The following is an 18,363-nucleotide window of genomic DNA, read 5'->3' as shown; positions in this document are numbered from 1 at the left end:
CATTGGCATTTTACTACGATGTCTTTTTGAAATTGTAACCCATCACAGGTATTTTTCTGTTTGCCCTGCATCAATGTCACATCCAGTATTGTTCCTGGAGGTCTGTATTTTTCCACTAAACCCTTTATGCCACTAATATGATAGTGGGCTATTAGCTCACTGGTGCTCCCAGAATTTCATGACTTAATTAAACACTTCTATTTCCTTTTCAGAGTTTTATTTTGGTTTCCCTCCTTCTAGTCCCATTCCCATGCCTAGCTTGATTCAGAACATAAATGTATTCCTCATTCCTATCAATTCTCAACATTATTTCACAAGATCTGTAATACAAAAATGTTTCCTTTCAACTTGTGGAATCATAGGATTATTTTTCTCAGCTTTCATTATCTAAGTCCTCTTCTGACCTTCATACATGTAGGCAGGAAAAAACCCAACAAATAATCTGGGCACGTGAAACCTAAAGATTCTTCTAACTCAATGACCCAAGAAATTATCTATTGCTTTATCTCATGATGGTTTGTGTCCCACTCATGATGGGTAACAGCTGGGACCGACAGAAATGCCAGCTTTGGAGCACCCACCCTATAGTGTAGTGTCCTATGGAAACAAGCAAAACCAGTCAGAGCAAGCAAGGTTCAAACAGAAAGGCCAAGGCCAATTAACACAGCTGAACTGAAGGCAGTGTGGCCCTTGGGAACCTCTGAGCAGTGCTATCTTGCACATTTTAGAAATACACAGTTGGATATAACTCACGTATCTTCGCCTTGTCCAACTACCAGATATTTCCACATCACACAGCCAAAATGAACTAGTTCTCTTAGGAAAGGTTTGATGCTGCTGTGGGAAGGGACAAATATAGTGGAATAGGAGAGCTGGAAAAGGAGCTATTGCAGTGAGAAAGCTTAGATTCACATTTGTTTCTCTGTCAGTAATAAAAAGCAAAAGCAGTAATAGGCAACTTTGAACTTTCATAGTGTTGATACTCTCCATAGGTTAGTAATTCAGCTTGCTTGCAGATGGCTGACAAGAGATATAACACCGCCCAGTTTCTCTCTGCGTCCTTTTTCCTTTCTAATGAAAGGCTGACTGATTTCTCCCTGTATTTGCATACAAAAAGGCATTCAGAAAAGAAACAGAAATAATTTTGGCTAATATTGTCTTTTCTGTCTTTGCTTAGATTTCCACAGTTTTCACTTATTCAGCATTCTTTCTTAAATTCAAAGAGATTATTGCCGTAACTCTCACAACAAAGTAACTAGTTTGGTTCCTTCCTCTCATAGCTTTTGGGATAATAAAACCAAAGATTGCCTCGCTAGTTATCAGCAGTAGTTTTTAGCCTGGTCATTCAAAGAAACAAGGATGACTAATACATAATCTATGCGAATCTCTCTGACTAGCCTCTAAAAGGACATTTGAATCCATTGACCAATTTTAACCAGAAGAATAGAGATCTTAAAGAAAATAAGTCTCTATAGATTTCCTGAAAATAGATGGCTCAATAGAAGAAGCAGACCCTGTCAACACTTTGACTAAAGAAATCACTACCCCAAAGTCATGAAATCTCAAGAAAAGCATTCACAGGGAAAACTGTCTCTGTTAGCTGCAATGTTTCTCTAATTACTTATTTCCTAAATGTGTACATTCATTTTTTGTCTTATCCTTTAACAGGTCTGTCTCCTAAAAGGCAACCAGTAGTTTGAAATCAAGGTCCATCGTAGAAAGCTCTGGAGTCTCTGTCCTGTGTGCAATGCATGCATGTAATCCTGAACTTGAGTTTCTCGGAAGAGATCAAACCAATAATTTAACTGAGACATGCCAATGGACGGCAGCTGTAACATGAGCATCATGTTCAATCTACAGCTGGGAAAAGAGATGAGGTTCTAAATCTGTTTGCTACAATCCATCTAGTCAGGTACACGGGTGTACTGTGGTCCTGTCATATTTTGTAATGAACACATCACAGGGATGCGTATATGCAAGCTCAACTAGCAGCTGTCCACCTGATGTGTCCACCTCAACGTTTCAACCCATTTTCTTGTTGGAGTTTTTATTCTACAAGCAAGGAAATATGAAATAGTCTGTATTCATCAGTAGTCATAAGGAAAAGCCGTTCAGCAGTTGAATAGATTGCTCTCAAGGTTAAGAAAACACTGACTGAGCAGGTGGTGGAGAACGCTACAGACAGGGTAAATCACAGCTGGAATTTCAGGGCTGCTGGGGCAGCACTGTAACAGTACTACTTGTAACAGGAAAGCAGCAATCAGAATAAAAAGTTTGCTATTCTGAACTTCCAGATGTTTAGGGAAAAGTCTTGTAACTATAGATTTATGATTTGAGTGAAGGTTGGTTTGGTGGTGTTAAAAACAGAGGGAAAAAACAGCTGGTGGTGGATATAATTTTCAGCTATAGACAGTGCAACTACATCAATTCATCTTTCTCTCTCTGCAACCAAGATAAAGACACTATAAATCAGAACTCTTATGTCAAGGTTTAAAGGAAGCAAGAAATATGCAAAACAGTAAATCAACATGAGGTTGCCTATGCTGTGGTTGGCAGTCACAACTATACTAGAAGTCAGAAGATTAATGCTGACCATTTTTATTTCCACTGCCCTAAGAGTAAAAGGCAAGATTAAACACCAGGAGTCTTTGGTAGCAGGTGCTGAGGGATTACTGCGTAGGCTGCTAGCAATTTTTCTCAATGTACATGTCAGGGGCAGGGAAAGGCGGCGTTAAGGAAAGGAAATAGCCTCAGTTCCCTTTAAGTTTTCCTAAATTAGCAGGGAGCAGGTGTTTCACGTAGCAAGTACTCTGGCACCCTAAAAGCCCTTTTAGAAATTAGGAGGTGAAACCTATTTCTTAGTTAGCCTGCACCTTTGCAGTCTATTGAAATCAGCAGGAAACCACTAGATATGGCGAGAAGTCGAAAAGAAGTTACCTCTGGTTTAGCATAGCGTAGGGAGAGCAGCAGGAGCTCAGCTTCCATACACCCAGGTACTTCTGTCCTGAGTACTTGAAATCACCTAGGAGAATTAGGACTACAAATCCCTAAAAAATTGCCTCCTTCCTTAGCAAACTGCTAAAATAAGCAGTGTCTCAGTGCCATATCATCAGCATCCGACATTCTTCCTGGCAATGCAAAATGTTTATCGGTACACAGCATCTAAGACATGAGAGTGGCAGGAGGAAGGGGGCCAGCACAGCCATTTACAGGTCTAAAGCTTCTTATCTGTAATAGCAGCAATCAGGGAGGTACAAACAGAGAAAGCAAACTTTAAGCTAAGGTAACATCTCAGAAACGTGGGACAAAGGCCATTGCTACCTACTGAAGACTGAAAACTTGGTTACCTCCTGCCTTGCCAGAGGCTAAATAACACTTAGAGCTTCTACAAAGCACGTACACTGCATAGCGTAGATTAAGTAGGTGTTTACATTACTGGCCCTTTTCATTTTAATATAATCAATTATTGACTCTAGGATCTGAAAGAGATGGGCAGCGTTTGCTTACTAGCTAATGAAGTCCCTGGTTACAATAAATTTTCATGGAGTTGTGCTTGAGAAAATAAGCAGGCAGGAAAAAAAGGAGGGGAAAGCACATGTAAATGTATTGTATTCCCAGATTAATTTTCTGAATTTAAAAATTGAACTTGACTGATCATATAAAAATTAATAGGGAAAATGAATTCTAGATGCAAGTTCATAAATTTTTGTACAATAAAAAGTAAAAATAAAACCAGTGCAAAACACTCGCCTAATTATAGCAACAAAAAGTTGTAACTAAACACCACAGATTCTTACAGGAATCAGAAAAACTCTCAGATTCTGGTTTTCAGGCAGTATATATCAGAAAAAAATAAAATAATGATTTATACGTAGGAGACAAGTCATCCCTTTTGAAATAATCTCTTCAGCGGAAAAACTTTCATGGTGTGTGTCCTTGGCTTTACAGAACCAGATATTTGTCAGATGGAATTGGGGATTGCATCACAAGGAAACAACATAATATCTCAAAACTTGCCAAACAAAAAGGGAAGCTTTACTTAGAAAATTATCAAGATTTCTCCAGCCTGCCAAAAGCTAGTTACACAAGAAACTCCAGCTCTTGAAGACCATTTCAATAACAGCGTTATTCAGTGATTGCCATCACCATGGGTACAACCCATACCACACGTAGGGAACGCTCGCTCCGTGCAGGGCACGGAGCAGGTGTGGCATATTTCAATACAGACATAACATCAAAGGAACATACCTTTCATGGACTGGAATTTCAATTTCTCTGTTCAACAGTCAATAAACTGTTCCTGGATAGCAATATTTTACTTTAGATAGTTCTAAACAGTTGTTTTTAAAACATGCTTAATCCAGAAAACTCTATTTGTTAACTTAAGGTAAATCTCCCTGTACATCTGAAGCAGATTACTTTGATAATGGGAACATGAGGATTTACATCCTTTTTATCAGTTACATGTTTTGAGGCTAAGCAGATGGCACACCCCACCCCTGCAAATACAGTATTCTAAGATAATCTAAGGGTAATTTTAGCTTATTTCTTTTTATAGCTTCATGGGTCCAAAATCCTGTTTAAAAATCAAGGTCCGTTATCTGTATTTTAAACTGTGAATGAAAGCTATTAATCTGCAGCCAACATATAGTGGATTTAATTGGCATGAAGGTTCAAATTATTTCTGTTTACAGCCCAATGCCAAATTAAACTTATCACAACTGGATTTCCAACCCAGGTCTAAAACGGCATACATTTTAAGTTTCTGTTTAAATAACAGCAGAGTACAAGTGTCCAAAGATTCAGACATCGTGGTTTCAGACCGGTACCATATATCCTGTTCAAAATGGACCTAATCTAGAATCTTGTTGTTAAACTTTTTTGTGATCAAAAGATATGAACTGATTCAAACAAAAGTGCCATGGGGAATGTGTCAGCTTTGGGGGGGGCGGGGGGGAACCCACAACAAACCAAACGTCACTGGAAACTGTTTGGGACCTTGGGACCCAAGATAGAACTACCATGCAAAATTAAAGAGCATTCAAATACCTTTGCTTTCCCCCATCCAGATGTGGCACTGGAGTCCCAATTTTTTTTATTTCCTATCGGATCATTGCCTTCACTACTAGGCACTGGCTGTTCTTGCATGCAGCTCACGCAGTCTTTCCTGCCAGGACATTTTTATTTTGTTTACATGGAACCACAGAAAAGCGGTATTTTTTTATGCCCCACCTGCCAGCCTTCTTTCACTTCAGGAGAGCCAGATTCCCTTTTGATTGGCATTGACTTTATACACATGAAATAACACCCACAACAGGAAGCAGAAACAGGCCGTTAGTTAGGGCTCTCACAGCGATGGGGAGCACAGAAAAGCAGCGACTATGAACACAGATCTCCTACATTTCTGATGAAAGTCCAGAAATTATGAAAAATCAGCCCCTGAAGTTGTGCACTCAAACCTAGGTGTCCATTTTAATATTTGTTTCATGGTCTTTCAGGTTGACTGAGATCATTATGACTGAAATTTCTCCTACTAGTCAGCACCAAGACAGGCTTTGAAGGTCGAAATATTTGTGAAAATTATTTACAGATGTTTTAAAACTTGCTGCCAGCATTTGAACTGAAAGGCAGTCTAAAGGATCTTTTATCTTAACATTCTTCTTTTTACTTAGTCCTTACGCAGTATGTGATGAGGACGAGGGAAAAGGGTAGAAATTCTGATCAGTTGTTAATATATAGCTCTTCAAAATGTCCAAGAGACTGACCACAATTTAACCGTTAAATTTAGTTTGTTCAGCTACTGAAAGAAAATCCTTTCAGTTTCTACATAGTTTAGACAGCAAGAAACCAAAATATGTTTTCACCTAAGTCTCAGAAAATTGTTTTCTTTTGGGGATATTAAGGTTAGCACTATTTGACATCAAAGACTTCTCAAGCAGTGCCTAAACCAGGGACCCACTACATGTCTTGAAAGAGCAATTGGTCCACCACCCTTCAGCATGAAAAATCACTGTCAAGTGTGTCATCGGCAGTTCAGAACATTCCAAACTTCAACGGAACTTTCTTCAGAAAGGCACAGAGCATGGGACAAGCAGCTTTTGCTCCCTGACAAGGCTCACAGGCTCTTTGCTGAGAGGTCCCTCAGCAGCACGAGTGCCCTGGGTGTGCATGCACAGCCTGCCGTGCACCAGCACAAGGTGCAGGGATACCACAAGGAGATGCCTGACCTGGCTCCACATCTGCTAGAGAAACATCTCAGTTACAGCCAGACTACTGACACAAATCAAATATTTCTCCCACGGAGCTTCCCAGGCCAAGGCTGGGCTCTTTGGTACGTGAATATTTACTCCAGCCCATTTCCTTCTCTAATAACTGGTGCCTCCGTTTCTTACCTGGGTTTGCTGTGCACGTTCTGACAAACCCTCTGTTGCAATGCCAGGAAAAGTTCATTTTTGTGGACTTCCCACAGACCTCCAAAAAATTCAAGCCAGGACCTTAAAATGGTATGATTGATTTCAACAAACACACAGTCTTTAAGGAAAAGCCATGGTGTTCATGGATCCTAAGCCTCTGGACTTTAAAAATTTCCCCCATGAGCAGAAAGGTTGTGCAGACTAGCTCCTTTAAGTTTTAACAAGACTCACATAATACTGCACCTTTAAGGAAAACAAGCTAACATCAAAAGTCGTGTGATAAACTGATAGTTTATCACATGCGTGCAAAAAAATCCCCACCAAGCCATGAGATTCTGGGGTCTCTGGAGTAGTGCCATCAAACCAGCACAGCGGCTTTTACAAGAAGCTCCTGCAAATAGTGTCCCCATACAAGCTTTGTAGCTCATGCAATATGTACCAGAATTTTTAAAAAGATTCAAAAAGGATTCTCAGGAGCAGAAGGGAAATCCATGGAGCATCCAGCAGCATTTCAAACCCAACATTCACAGCACCCCTTGGCAGGAGGGCACTGCCTGACCTCCACCTCCCCCATCCACCAAACCACTCAGGAGTGGGGAATGGGAGAGGAAAGGGTCACCAGCAGTTTTTCCGAGAGTGGAGGTAACTGTAACTAGAGCTTATCCTATGCTGAGTAGCCATGTGTCAGTTGTATACAAAGCTAAGGTTTTCTATTCTTATTTTCTTTTAAAATAAAAGCTTTTTAAAAATCTGGGCATTTCTTCATTTCATTTGAGAAACGTGCCTTGCTACACCTACAGCAGCAGCATTGTGTGGCCCTGCTTAGTGTTTAAGCTGTATAAAGACATGGAAAATGATCCCTGGAACAGATTTTTTCAGGCTACTTTCAAGATTATCTATATTCCCATTAGGCTCAATTAATCCAAATGTTACTATATCTGATTTCAGACCCAGGCAGGCTTTTGTTCAAGATACACTGCTACCTTTCCTGACCCACAACAGGAAACAACTTCCAAGACTGCCATTTAAAAATATCTCCTTCTCTTAAAAAGTTTATCTTTTTTGAGGTCCAAAGTGAAACAGGCTATTATGTTTCTCCTTTGTCCTTGATGCAAGAACAGTTTTTCCTCTCCGAGAAAGCAAGCTTACTGTGACAGGGTGAACAAGGAGCTGTACCCAGATTCCAAACACCTTTAGGTGTTGTAAGGACAACCGAAAAGCTCCGGTCCAGAGCACAGACTTCTAGCTCCTGCATCGTGCCATCACCCTTTGAGAGGGTATTAAAACCCTACAGCCCATTCACAACAGAGAAGTTTCATTCAGAGGGGCAGGTTTATTTATGGAGTAGTCAGGCCAAAGCTGAAATTTTTGTCCCATGTAGAAAAATGAGCTCCAGAAATTTTCGCCGTGTAGATACCAGCACAGATAGGGACGAGGTTTAGGACGATGTCCCTTGAGCTGCTAGAGCTTCGCAGGGAGACAGGCAACAGAAGGACCTGCCCTCAGTTCTTTGGCAGCATCAGCACCAGCATATACTTCTCCCATAAGTAGAGGTGGCACACTCATACTCATGCTTGGAGGGCACGAGGCAAGAGGCTAGTACACCTTAGACTGCGGTGGCCCAAAACTGCAGTGCTTCTTATGGCACAGATCCGAACCGGAGGCAAGAGTTAACCGATGTAAAAATCCAGAAATGCTCTGCCCAGGATTCTTTTTGCGTAAAGAATCCTGCCGTCATTTCACATTCACAAAATGGATCTCTTTCATCACAAATGCGTATTAGTAAGAAGCATGATGCTAAATTAGCATGGATTGGAGGATATCTGAGACAACAATCAGTGATGGCCCTGAACAGAAAGGCAAATTTGGTCCCTGTCATTAAAAGTGGAATTGATTAAATTCAGTTTCTGTGTCAGAATCACTGTTAGAAATGCATTATTCATACGTGTATCATCTAATATTCATAAGCCTACCAGCAGGGCACTTTGGACAGTTCTCAATGTTTGTTCCTTTAAAACATTCACATACCGTTCCACGGGAATCCTGATATACCAAAGTTCTCTTGCAGCGATATCCTGACAAATGACAATTCATAGAGGTTGCAGCCCTTTCAGCTGGCTCGGAAAGCTGTCAGCTATAGATCATGAAACATAACAGTCAGGTAGTAAGACACCCAACAAGTGTCCTGGCTTTTCAAAAGACCAAGAGTCACTGTGGCCTTCAGACACTTCTCCATGGCTCAACACCAGCTTTAGGCTGGTCAAGTGAGCATCGCTGTTGGACTAGTAGTGCCTGAGAACAGAAAAATTATGAGCTCCTGGTATTCCACTCTGGATGTTTCCCAGGTAATTACAACCAAAAGTTCCCAAGGAATGCCTTGACAGTTCCTCCTACTGTAGCATTTTAGTTAATTGCATTTTTTTCCTGATGGCAGATGACTTTTATATCTGAGCTTCATCTGAGGATTGCTTTGCTTATTAGGAAACTTAGAGTGAAATACCGTGGGACATTATTCAAATTTCAAAATAATATTTTCTACCCTTCTCCTTCCAACTTCAGCTTTGCATTAGCAGGTTTCCCTGGCTGGATAATAGTTTCCTTCTTACTGACCGTGAAAATATTGTATGTGACACACATTCAAAAAAATAAACCAGCCATAGCTGGTAGTCACTACTCCCTCTGCCACTTACAATCAGAAAAAGCAAAAGTTTAGAACTCATGCCTGCTATGAACGACTTTCATATTGCAGACAGCGCACCATGTTAATGAGTTTGACAACCACTGCCTCCTACTTTGTATTTCACAATACACATACATGTGAGTTCTTACTCTTCTTGTCCCAACTTTACAAAAAATGCAAACAGACACATAAGATGCAAACCAAAAATTAATGAGAGATCCACATTTTGACAAGTTGTGGATTTTCTTGTTCAAAGGCCAAGCAGTGAACAACTGACTCGGATTTGCTGCTTGAACTGTCAGCAAATGATATAACTTGAAGTCCTGAACAAAACTGACTTATATTAATGATATTAATCTAATTATGCAATACCCCAAACTAAACCAGGCATTTTTTCCTTGCCAAGTACAGTTTTAAAATAAACAGTTCAAAGATGAGATCTCTGCTGGGCCAGGCATACCAAAGAATTCACACCATCAGCTAGAAAGAGAGTTCTACTTAAAATGCTGTGATTTACACTCGGGATTTTGAGTAAATTTAATTAGTTTCCTACATTTCAGCAGAGTATATTAAGAGCAAATGAATTCTCTTAGCATGAAACAGTGAAACAATGAAGAACAAGTGAGTTAAACCATCTTCATAAATCAATTCATGCTAAAGTATGTGTTAATCCCAGTCTTCATTCCAGTTAGATATTACCATATGAGTACATTCAGCAATTTTAATTTAAACTGCCTGCAGTTAAATGGAAAAGGGCAGCAAATCAAGACCACTGCCAGCATTCACATTTGCTACTGCAGCACTGCAGCTGTAAAGGAAAAATGGCAGAGCTGCCCCAAACAATGTTCACCGGGTCTTCTAAAATGTTCCTCTTAATCCCTTTAAATTATTCACTTGTTGTGTGACACTGATGGAACACATGCAGTCCTCATGTTTGCAAGGAAAAATAGGAGGGGAAAATCTTTCCAGGTTTACAGAGTCCAACAACTTTATAAGTTTTCCATTTACCTTTAAAATAAAATAGAATCATGTGGAATTACTAATAGCTGCCTCTCAAAAGGGAAGGAAGTTAATCTGAATATGCCTGAGGCGATCACTCAAAAGTTCACTCCATGTTTTGAAATTCAGATCTCTCACTAGATGGGAAGTGCTGCAAAAATAGCTTATTCTCTTGTTATTTCATTACTTCCATAACTCTTCCCAAGTCGATCTTCTAATTATTGAAAATCATTAAAAGACATGGATTATTTCAACTTCTTCACTTACGTAAGGATTCAACTGGGCTAAAGAGATTATGTTCTGCAAAGAGATATTTCTGCACAGAAAAATATCTCCATTGTCAATAATGAATATTTCACTTATTAGCTGCTCTGCCCATTTAACAAACCCTTCTTACTAACAAATTAGTAAAGATAGCAGTAAGATATTTTTTAATGTAACTTTATCTCATCAAGAGTTTTTTAAACATTGGCTAAATATTCAACAGAAAGGGTGTTCTGAGGCTGAGTTTAGACCCTCAGACAATTCAACAGCACCACAGGGACAGAAACTGAAATCAAAAACCTTAACTTTTCAGTCTGAAAGTAGAAATCTTGATAATTTCCCTAGATGAAAGTGAAATTTGATAAAGAAGACTGAAGGTTGCCCATCAAACAGAAATACCCACCTCCAGTTAGCACTATGATTAATTGCCTAGCTCAGAAATTTAATCGGATGGGCCCTTCTTATTCTAAATATGTCACTAAATCAGCTGTCATTCTGGGAGTGCGATCACATTTTAACCCACATCAAGAACTAAAGAGATATTTTAGAGAAGCGGGCAGACGTATCATCCCCATCTTACAGACAAACGCACACAGGTGGATTAAACAACATTTTCACGGTAATTCCTGCAAGCTTGCGATAGATCCATATTTATGGCCATGTTTTGACATGCATACTGTAGTCCATCAACCCCACTTCTTCACTACAGAATCATCTCCTTTGAAAGAAATTACGTTTCCAGAGAAGGAAAACCAGAGAAATCTCTCTTACCTGGCAAAAAATGATGCTGCCACCGAGGTGCCTGTGGATACTTCACTGGCAACATACGTGCTCTGGGAAGCAGGAAAGCTGTACAGGGAGGGTTTATCTGCGTTGTAGCGGTTCAACGCTGCTTCGGTCAGGCCCTCTCGACTAGTCTCTGTCATAAGCTGAGATATCTGAAGACAGGGGAAAAAAACAAAAGTGTCATCAGCCAAAGCTCACTAGCTGACCCCCTCCTCATCCAGAAAAGCCTCTAGGTTGCAGGTGGAGTAAGAGAGGCATTTCATTCACTACATCTTTGCTGCTCTGTGAACAAGTTCATTGCTTCTGTCACACTAATCCACAGTACTTTGGCTCAGCTCTAACCTTGTCTGCATTAAAACTAATGGAAAAAATTCATCCCATCACTAGAAATGTCAATAACGTCTATGGTTTTCTATCCATATGGAAAAGAAAGAGGAAACCATAATCCTTGCTTGATTTTACCTCAGGGTACATGAGAGACAGCTTAGATGTGTGATAAATTTATGTTTTACTTCAGGAAAAAAAATATTCTTTTGTTTGTCTTTGTAAAATAACAAGCACTAGCGCATTAAGTATTTCTGTTGACCTTTCTCCAGAAAAGCCAGCACACAGCACAAGAAGGAGTCCCTTGAGATCCTAGACTATTTATCATATCTCTGGAAAACTGGGATCATTACCACTCACATTCATTGGTTTTCTTAAAAGGTTTTAAACATCCTGTGATTTCATTCTTCTGATGGCCCATTGAACATTTTTCTCCCTGTTAGGAAGCCTCATCTCAGTCTTTCATTGTCTGGGAAAAGAAATGGAGTTCAACAAGACTTGACCCAGCTCTCCTCAAATTAACTAAAAGATTTTTATTGACTTCAGAGAAAACTGAGTCAGCCCTGTTGAAGTGTCTCCTCAAAACTTTGATTTCACGTTCTTAACTATTGCTTTTGCACGTATTTACAGCAGTGTGATGTCATCTATTGTCCTTCATGCAATTCCTAACAACTTTCCCTCCCTTATTTCAGCCACAAATAGCTTTTGTTCACCAATGTGTGCCAAGAAAATTATAACATATGCCTCAAAAGAACCCTCTCAAATCATTGCTAGCAATTGTCCAAGGCATAGCTTCCTTCCCCCTGCAAAAAGTTTGCAAGAACCAGTCGCTCACTGGTTCAGTTTGAGTTCTCATGCCTACCATCACCACATGCAGGGCATCTTTGTGAGGCACATCACGAAAAGTACTTGAGATCATCCTGTAGTTCTTTTTCCACTTAGGTTTGATTTATTTCAGCTGTTACACATTTCCATTATTAAAGGCAAAGTTGAAGAACTGTGATTTGTATTTTGGAGGGGAAAAGACACATGACATGGCAACATTTTTAAGACCAAGCATCAAGTCACCTTTGTTTCTTTTGTAGAGGCTTGTTACCCATTCTACTATGGCTAAGTAGATAATCTAAGGGTTTATTCTTATTTTACATATTTTTAGGCCAATCAGCTGTAATATTTCAAGAACAGGAACACTAACCTAGCCACTCTCCTTTTATGAGGAACCAGTAAAATTGCTGAAAGTGCCCCCCTATCATGTCAGTCACACTCTGAAACCTTCGAATTTACTGATTGACTACATTGAATGAGCAGGGCTCTCAGAAGGCTGAAATCCTGGACTTAAATCATCTCACACTACTGTTAAAATGCAGGAGTTCAGGCTGGCTGCCAGGATACCTCCCACATTTCCAGCGGACAGGGAGGCAGTTGTTCCTCAGTGTCCTGCTAACCCATTTATGTCCACCTGGGGCATCCAATACACTTTAATTCACTAAACAATAACTCCTCAAATTTTCCAAAGTAACTTTTGCTAACTCCATTATTTATATCCGCAATGAACTAGCACAAGATTCTGCCCTATCCCCTCAAATTACCCTGAAACCAATTTTGTCTTCTACCACATCGGGAGCAGCTAAGCAGAGAGATTTACAAAGCCCTCCTTTCGGAGTACAGATATAAACCTAACCTCATCTTAGTCCATCCAATTCATACATCTGAAATCAGGGATGGATCATCATTAACCAATTCCCTTCACTGGCAGTGCCACCAGGAGGTGTTACACACTTTCATGGCAACCTGACAGCAGGTAAGAAGCTGATGAGTTGACTTACATCAACTGCAATCTCAACCATAACCTCCCCATCTTCTGCCAAATAAAGACTTTCAGGTCCAAATACAAATGTCCACACCCAGTGTAGGACATTTCTATGGGTGTCACCAGGTCCCCTGGAGCTGCAAGGTGGTGAGGCTTGGAAGAGGCATTTCAGCCAACTGCAGAACAGGAAAGGATTTGTGTGCCCCGGTGCTTTGGACACACAGAAAACATCCATCATGACACGAGCATAAAAGCAAAAAAAAAAAAAAAACAAAACCCAAAAAAAACCATAAATGGTTTCTGCAATTATAGAGGTTTTCAGGTGATCCATGCCTATATCCACAAGTCCTATCAATGTGAACAGCACAGAGTAATCAGAGCAACAAAAAGCCTCAAGCTGACTGTGGACACCACCTGAAAGGTATTCTCAAGCGTCCTCAAGAGCTGATTAGATTCTCGGTTCACAAGTTTTTGTATAACTAGTTCTTAAATACAAGCACTCCAAAACAATCAAACACTCACCAAAGAGGCGAGATTCCTTTAGAAAGATATAAACCATAGAAAACATTCCCCCTCACTTACGCACTCAGCGCAAGAAATAGATATTAGTCAGCAAACGGAATGGTAGTGCTTTTTAACAAATGGGGATGAAGAACCTATAAAGCCTGTACTTGGGTCACATCTTCTTACAGTAAAATGCAAAGGAACTGAAGAAGAACTTGGAAGTAATTAAACACATTTACAGATTCTGTCTTTGTGGAGTACCACACTATCCATAGGACAGACAGGGAGGTACATAATATTTGTTTTAGAACCATAAATACTATAGACAGATACAGAATGGGGTTTCTTCTATATAAATGTAGGTTCTTTGGCAGTACTGCTGTTGCTTGTCCTACACAACAGGCCAAGTACTTCCTAGAGGGATGGTCAGCAGCTCAAAGTGCAAGCTGTGAAACATCTCTACGGTGCTGCCCACCGGAGCCTGCTGGCAGGGCAGGAGCCCTCCTTCCCGGTCACACACACAGCCTGCTTTGTTGCAGCACACAGGAAGCTACTGTTGACATTGATATTGATGTATTATCTGTGAAAAGCAGCATTCCAGTGTCAGAGAGCCCTCCCAGAGTTGCCCTGGGTGGACACTCATAATGGGGCATGTTGGGCTTGTTAGGCACCCTCGTGATCCTCAGGGTCCAGCACCGCTGCCGGGTTTCCTTCCCCACGTGGGCACACTTCCTAGGCAAAAATCTCTTTCCCAGCATGAACTCTCTCAGAAATAAACTCCCAGATGCACATACTGCCTGTCCTGGAGCTCCATCAATTCACAGTTTGCCTCAGCAGGGACACTTCTTAGCTGACAGCGTATTACAGGATACCAAAATAGGAACATACTTTACCTAACACAAGGCACAGACAAATTAAGACAAAACAAGAACTGGCTTAAACCACAGTCCAGGGTCTCTTAATCTGGGAATGGTTTCCCATTTTAGCACTTCCTAACTTTGTCTGCCAATTTGAGGTTTTTCAACAGAAAATGAAATGTCTCCAGAAGCATTGAAAGCTGAAATATTTCCCTAAATTTCAAACATTCTACTATTCCTTGCCTGGGAATCCTGCAAACACCACTTGATGTTAAACAGGTAAAAGCCCATGGAAGTACCTTGTGATAGTGCAACCTCACAAGCAGATCATCAGGTGTTGCTTGAAAGAGTTCCTCAAGTCACTCTGTTGCTATCTTTTCCTTATATCAAAGGAAAAAAAAAAAAAAAGAGTAACAAACTAGAACTTGATATTTAATTATGGAATTTTTATTATCTATATGGATATTTAATAGGAATTGTCCCTTTGGCCGTGCAGCCAGCAGAGATGAAGGGCAAAGACAGTGCTATGCCAAATTCTGGACCTGGCTGGGAACCTTTTTTGCATCCAGAACTTATCAGAGCATTGTTTATACAGCACAAATTTATACATCAGAGTCAATCCACAGGCTGAGAACCTCACTAGACACATGACCTCAATATTTGACTAATAAATCCCCATTTAATCCCAGAGTTCAATATATATACATAAAGTGGAAGACAGAAGTCCAGATAATTCATATATTCAGAGACTACTGACTTCAAGTCACTTCTGTTGCATTTCTTTCTTTTGCTTCATGGATTGGAGAGCGTAGAAATCATATAAACTGATGAGTGGGCTTTGAAGGTAATCTTACCATCTCATTTACTCTCTTCTCCAGTTACAGTACTGAATTATCACTTTCTTCTCTGACTTTGCTCACTGAAGTTCACACACACACAAACTTCAGTAAATGCACCCAGGACATATCAAGCAGGTAAGTAAAAATACTCATAGAAGAGACATTTCCGTAGCTCTTACAGAATTTCTTTTTTTTTCCCCATACCAGCTCAAAAGACACAGTTGAAAATTACATTTTGAACATTAACAAACTCCGGCTTCTTTTTTTTTCTTTTTTTTTTTTTCCCTTTTTCCCCTCCTCAATAATTTATCCTGGCAATTACAGTTCATGTAAATCTGCCTCTTCAGTGTCACTGTCTCTGTCACTAGGTACTGTTTCTGGATATAAGGGGGAAAAGAAGAATCAGTTCCTTGATTCTCTTTCCTTGCTCTCCTGTGAGTACCCACATAGCACATACATGAGGTTTAAGATCAGTTAATAGGACATATTTTGAGAAATTCCTTTATTGAATTGTTGGCAGCACATCACTGCCTGGATAAGCAACAAAAGACAAAGCATGGAACAACACAACCTTTCATGCCTCAATAAAAACCTTTTAAGCACACATGGAACAAGACAGATGTCCCTCCAAAGGCCCCATTTTTTTTCTCCTGTCTCATAAAAGCAAGGCATCCATTAAACTCCTCTTTCACTGGTTCCTGACAGTATACAGCAAGAGCTAGAGATAAGTCATGATTTAAATTCTCTACTTCATAGGAAAAAGATGGCTCTGCAGTTAAACCACAGGTGTCAGCCAGGCTAGATTCTCTTTCTGTTCCAATCCACTCTGTGCATAAGACTTGCCATCATGCAGTATGAGGTTAATTATATTTGCATAAGGACATTTTACAGTCAAGCTCATTAAGGCTTCAAAAAACTCCTGGCTGATGACTCCCAACTGAAATTGCTGTACAAATGGAAGTTAGCATTTATGAAAGATGCAAAACATCCTTTGCTCTGGAGGTAGTGAAGCATTCAGGAACATCCCCAAGATCTAGTTAACATCAATGACTGGACTGATGAATTAACTGGATGCACACAAATGTATAAAATGCATCCATGTCTGAAGCCAAACTCAAGATACAAATCTGTGTTCGAATTCACTGTAAAGCAATCCTCAGTGTCCAAAGATCCTAATCTCAGGAGAGAAACTCACTAGCAAGAAGAAATTGAAGGTAGAAAGCTCTCTTTCATAAACAGACACACATGAATGAATGACTTCTTTGGCAATCCACTCCTGATTCAGAGCAGCACTGAATTTTCCGCCCAATAAATACTGACGAAATTACTTCCTGGCTTATTTTAGACAGCAAATGTCTATGTGAACGAAGAAAAAGGTTCTTCTTAAAGACCCCCTTTAAAAAATGAGTTGAGGGAAGATCTAAGGGATACCTCTCTCAAAGCTTTAGCACACCAAAAACATCAAACCCTTATAACCCTGCTTAGAGCACCAGCTTAACAGCTTAATTTCAAGTTTTCCATTACGCACAATCAGGTGTCCTGGCTTCTCTGAAATATCAATCTTTTTACCTTTGGGCTCATCACAGTTTACTCGCAGTCATAACAAGATAAAGTTATTCTTCCTGTTTGGCTCAAGGAGACTGGTTTCTGGTCTATGGGAGTGAGGACACAAGCATCTCACAGTACACCATTCACATCTGGCTGTCTGCTGACACACGTACAGAATACCAAATCATTCCCAAAAAACGAGCAACTCTCTTTTTCCTGGGCTTGACCTACTCCTACCAATTCTTAGAGGCTGAGGCAAGACCTCTAATTTACCAATTAACTTCGAAAACAGGAAGAATTCTTCCTCTTTCTTTATAGTGTATAGTGAAGTAACAGGGTGGCGGATTGCAGAACAAGATCCAAATGTTCAGTAAGCCACCAGCTTCCCAGCCACTACAGATTGCAGCGGAATTCCAGTAACTTGTCTATAGGAAGCAGCGCCAGAAAAAAAAACAGAGCAGGAGTTGACACTTCTTGAGTCTCCTCAGCTAAAGAGAAAGTTAACAAAGGAAATATTGGAGCGCTACTTCCCCTAGAGAAGACATCTCTCAGCAGAAGAACGTAGCAATAAATAGGTTCTCTTCCCACAGTTTGGATATTTTATCTGAACCCCTCTGGAAATACTGACTTCATCCCTTTTGCTTAAAATGGAAGTTTTGTGCAGTAAAAAAAAGGTGTAGCCTAAATTGAATGTATGGTAGCATTCAAAGGATAAGGTGACAGCCACGATCCACTGTGCTTAATGTCAAAAAGAAAAAATAATTTGACATTTACTATATTTCATTTTTATAATTTTAGAGTGCTGTTGGGAGAGGTTACCATGTGAAAACAGGAAAGAGAAGTATTTAAGAGTCAGTTTCAAACATAATTTGAAACACAGCTTCAAATACTTTGAGGTAAATGTGGTAGAGGGTTTACCAAACTACGAGTAAACTGAAGTGGGGTTGTGGGTGGAGGGGGAGAGGGAAAGAGGAATTTTGTGCTGCCCACACAACTATTGAATTAATTTTAATGCATCCTTCAGGGGGCAAAAAGAAACAATCACATCATTTGATCAGAGCAACTTGAAAGCAGTGGGGATTTGCTAAGTCAGTCACCTTTAATATACCACAGAGTACCAAGGACATACTCCACATCTGTCACAAATCACTCACTGCAACAGAGATGACATTTAAGGAATTATTCAGGACAAAATTCACCTTTAGAATGAAATAATTTTGAAACGGTAGCAAGTTCCTGTAGCTAAGGGCACTGGCATAGTCTTATAGCATCTTGCCATTTGATTATGACCTTTTCCTCTCCTAGTAAAATACTAAGCTGCTACAGCTTGAGAACACCG

At 40.0% G+C, this 18,363-nt stretch overlaps 1 protein-coding gene across 1 annotated transcript in view; it reads right to left on the bottom strand.

Annotated features, from left to right (window-relative positions):
- Window positions 1-18,363, bottom strand: part of KIF26B (kinesin family member 26B) — a 303,527-nt gene that overhangs the window by 167,299 nt on the left and 117,865 nt on the right. The window contains exon 3 of the mRNA XM_056344683.1: window positions 11,128-11,294. Coding sequence (XP_056200658.1) covers window positions 11,128-11,294 — 167 coding nt within the window. The remainder of the gene's footprint in view (window positions 1-11,127; window positions 11,295-18,363) is intronic.

This window comes from Falco biarmicus, chromosome 6 (assembly GCF_023638135.1).
Source record: "Falco biarmicus isolate bFalBia1 chromosome 6, bFalBia1.pri, whole genome shotgun sequence".
Classification (NCBI taxonomy): Eukaryota; Metazoa; Chordata; class Aves; order Falconiformes; family Falconidae; genus Falco; species Falco biarmicus.
The sequence above is the reverse complement of the archived record's forward strand: the minus strand, read 5'-3'. Positions and strand labels throughout refer to the sequence as shown.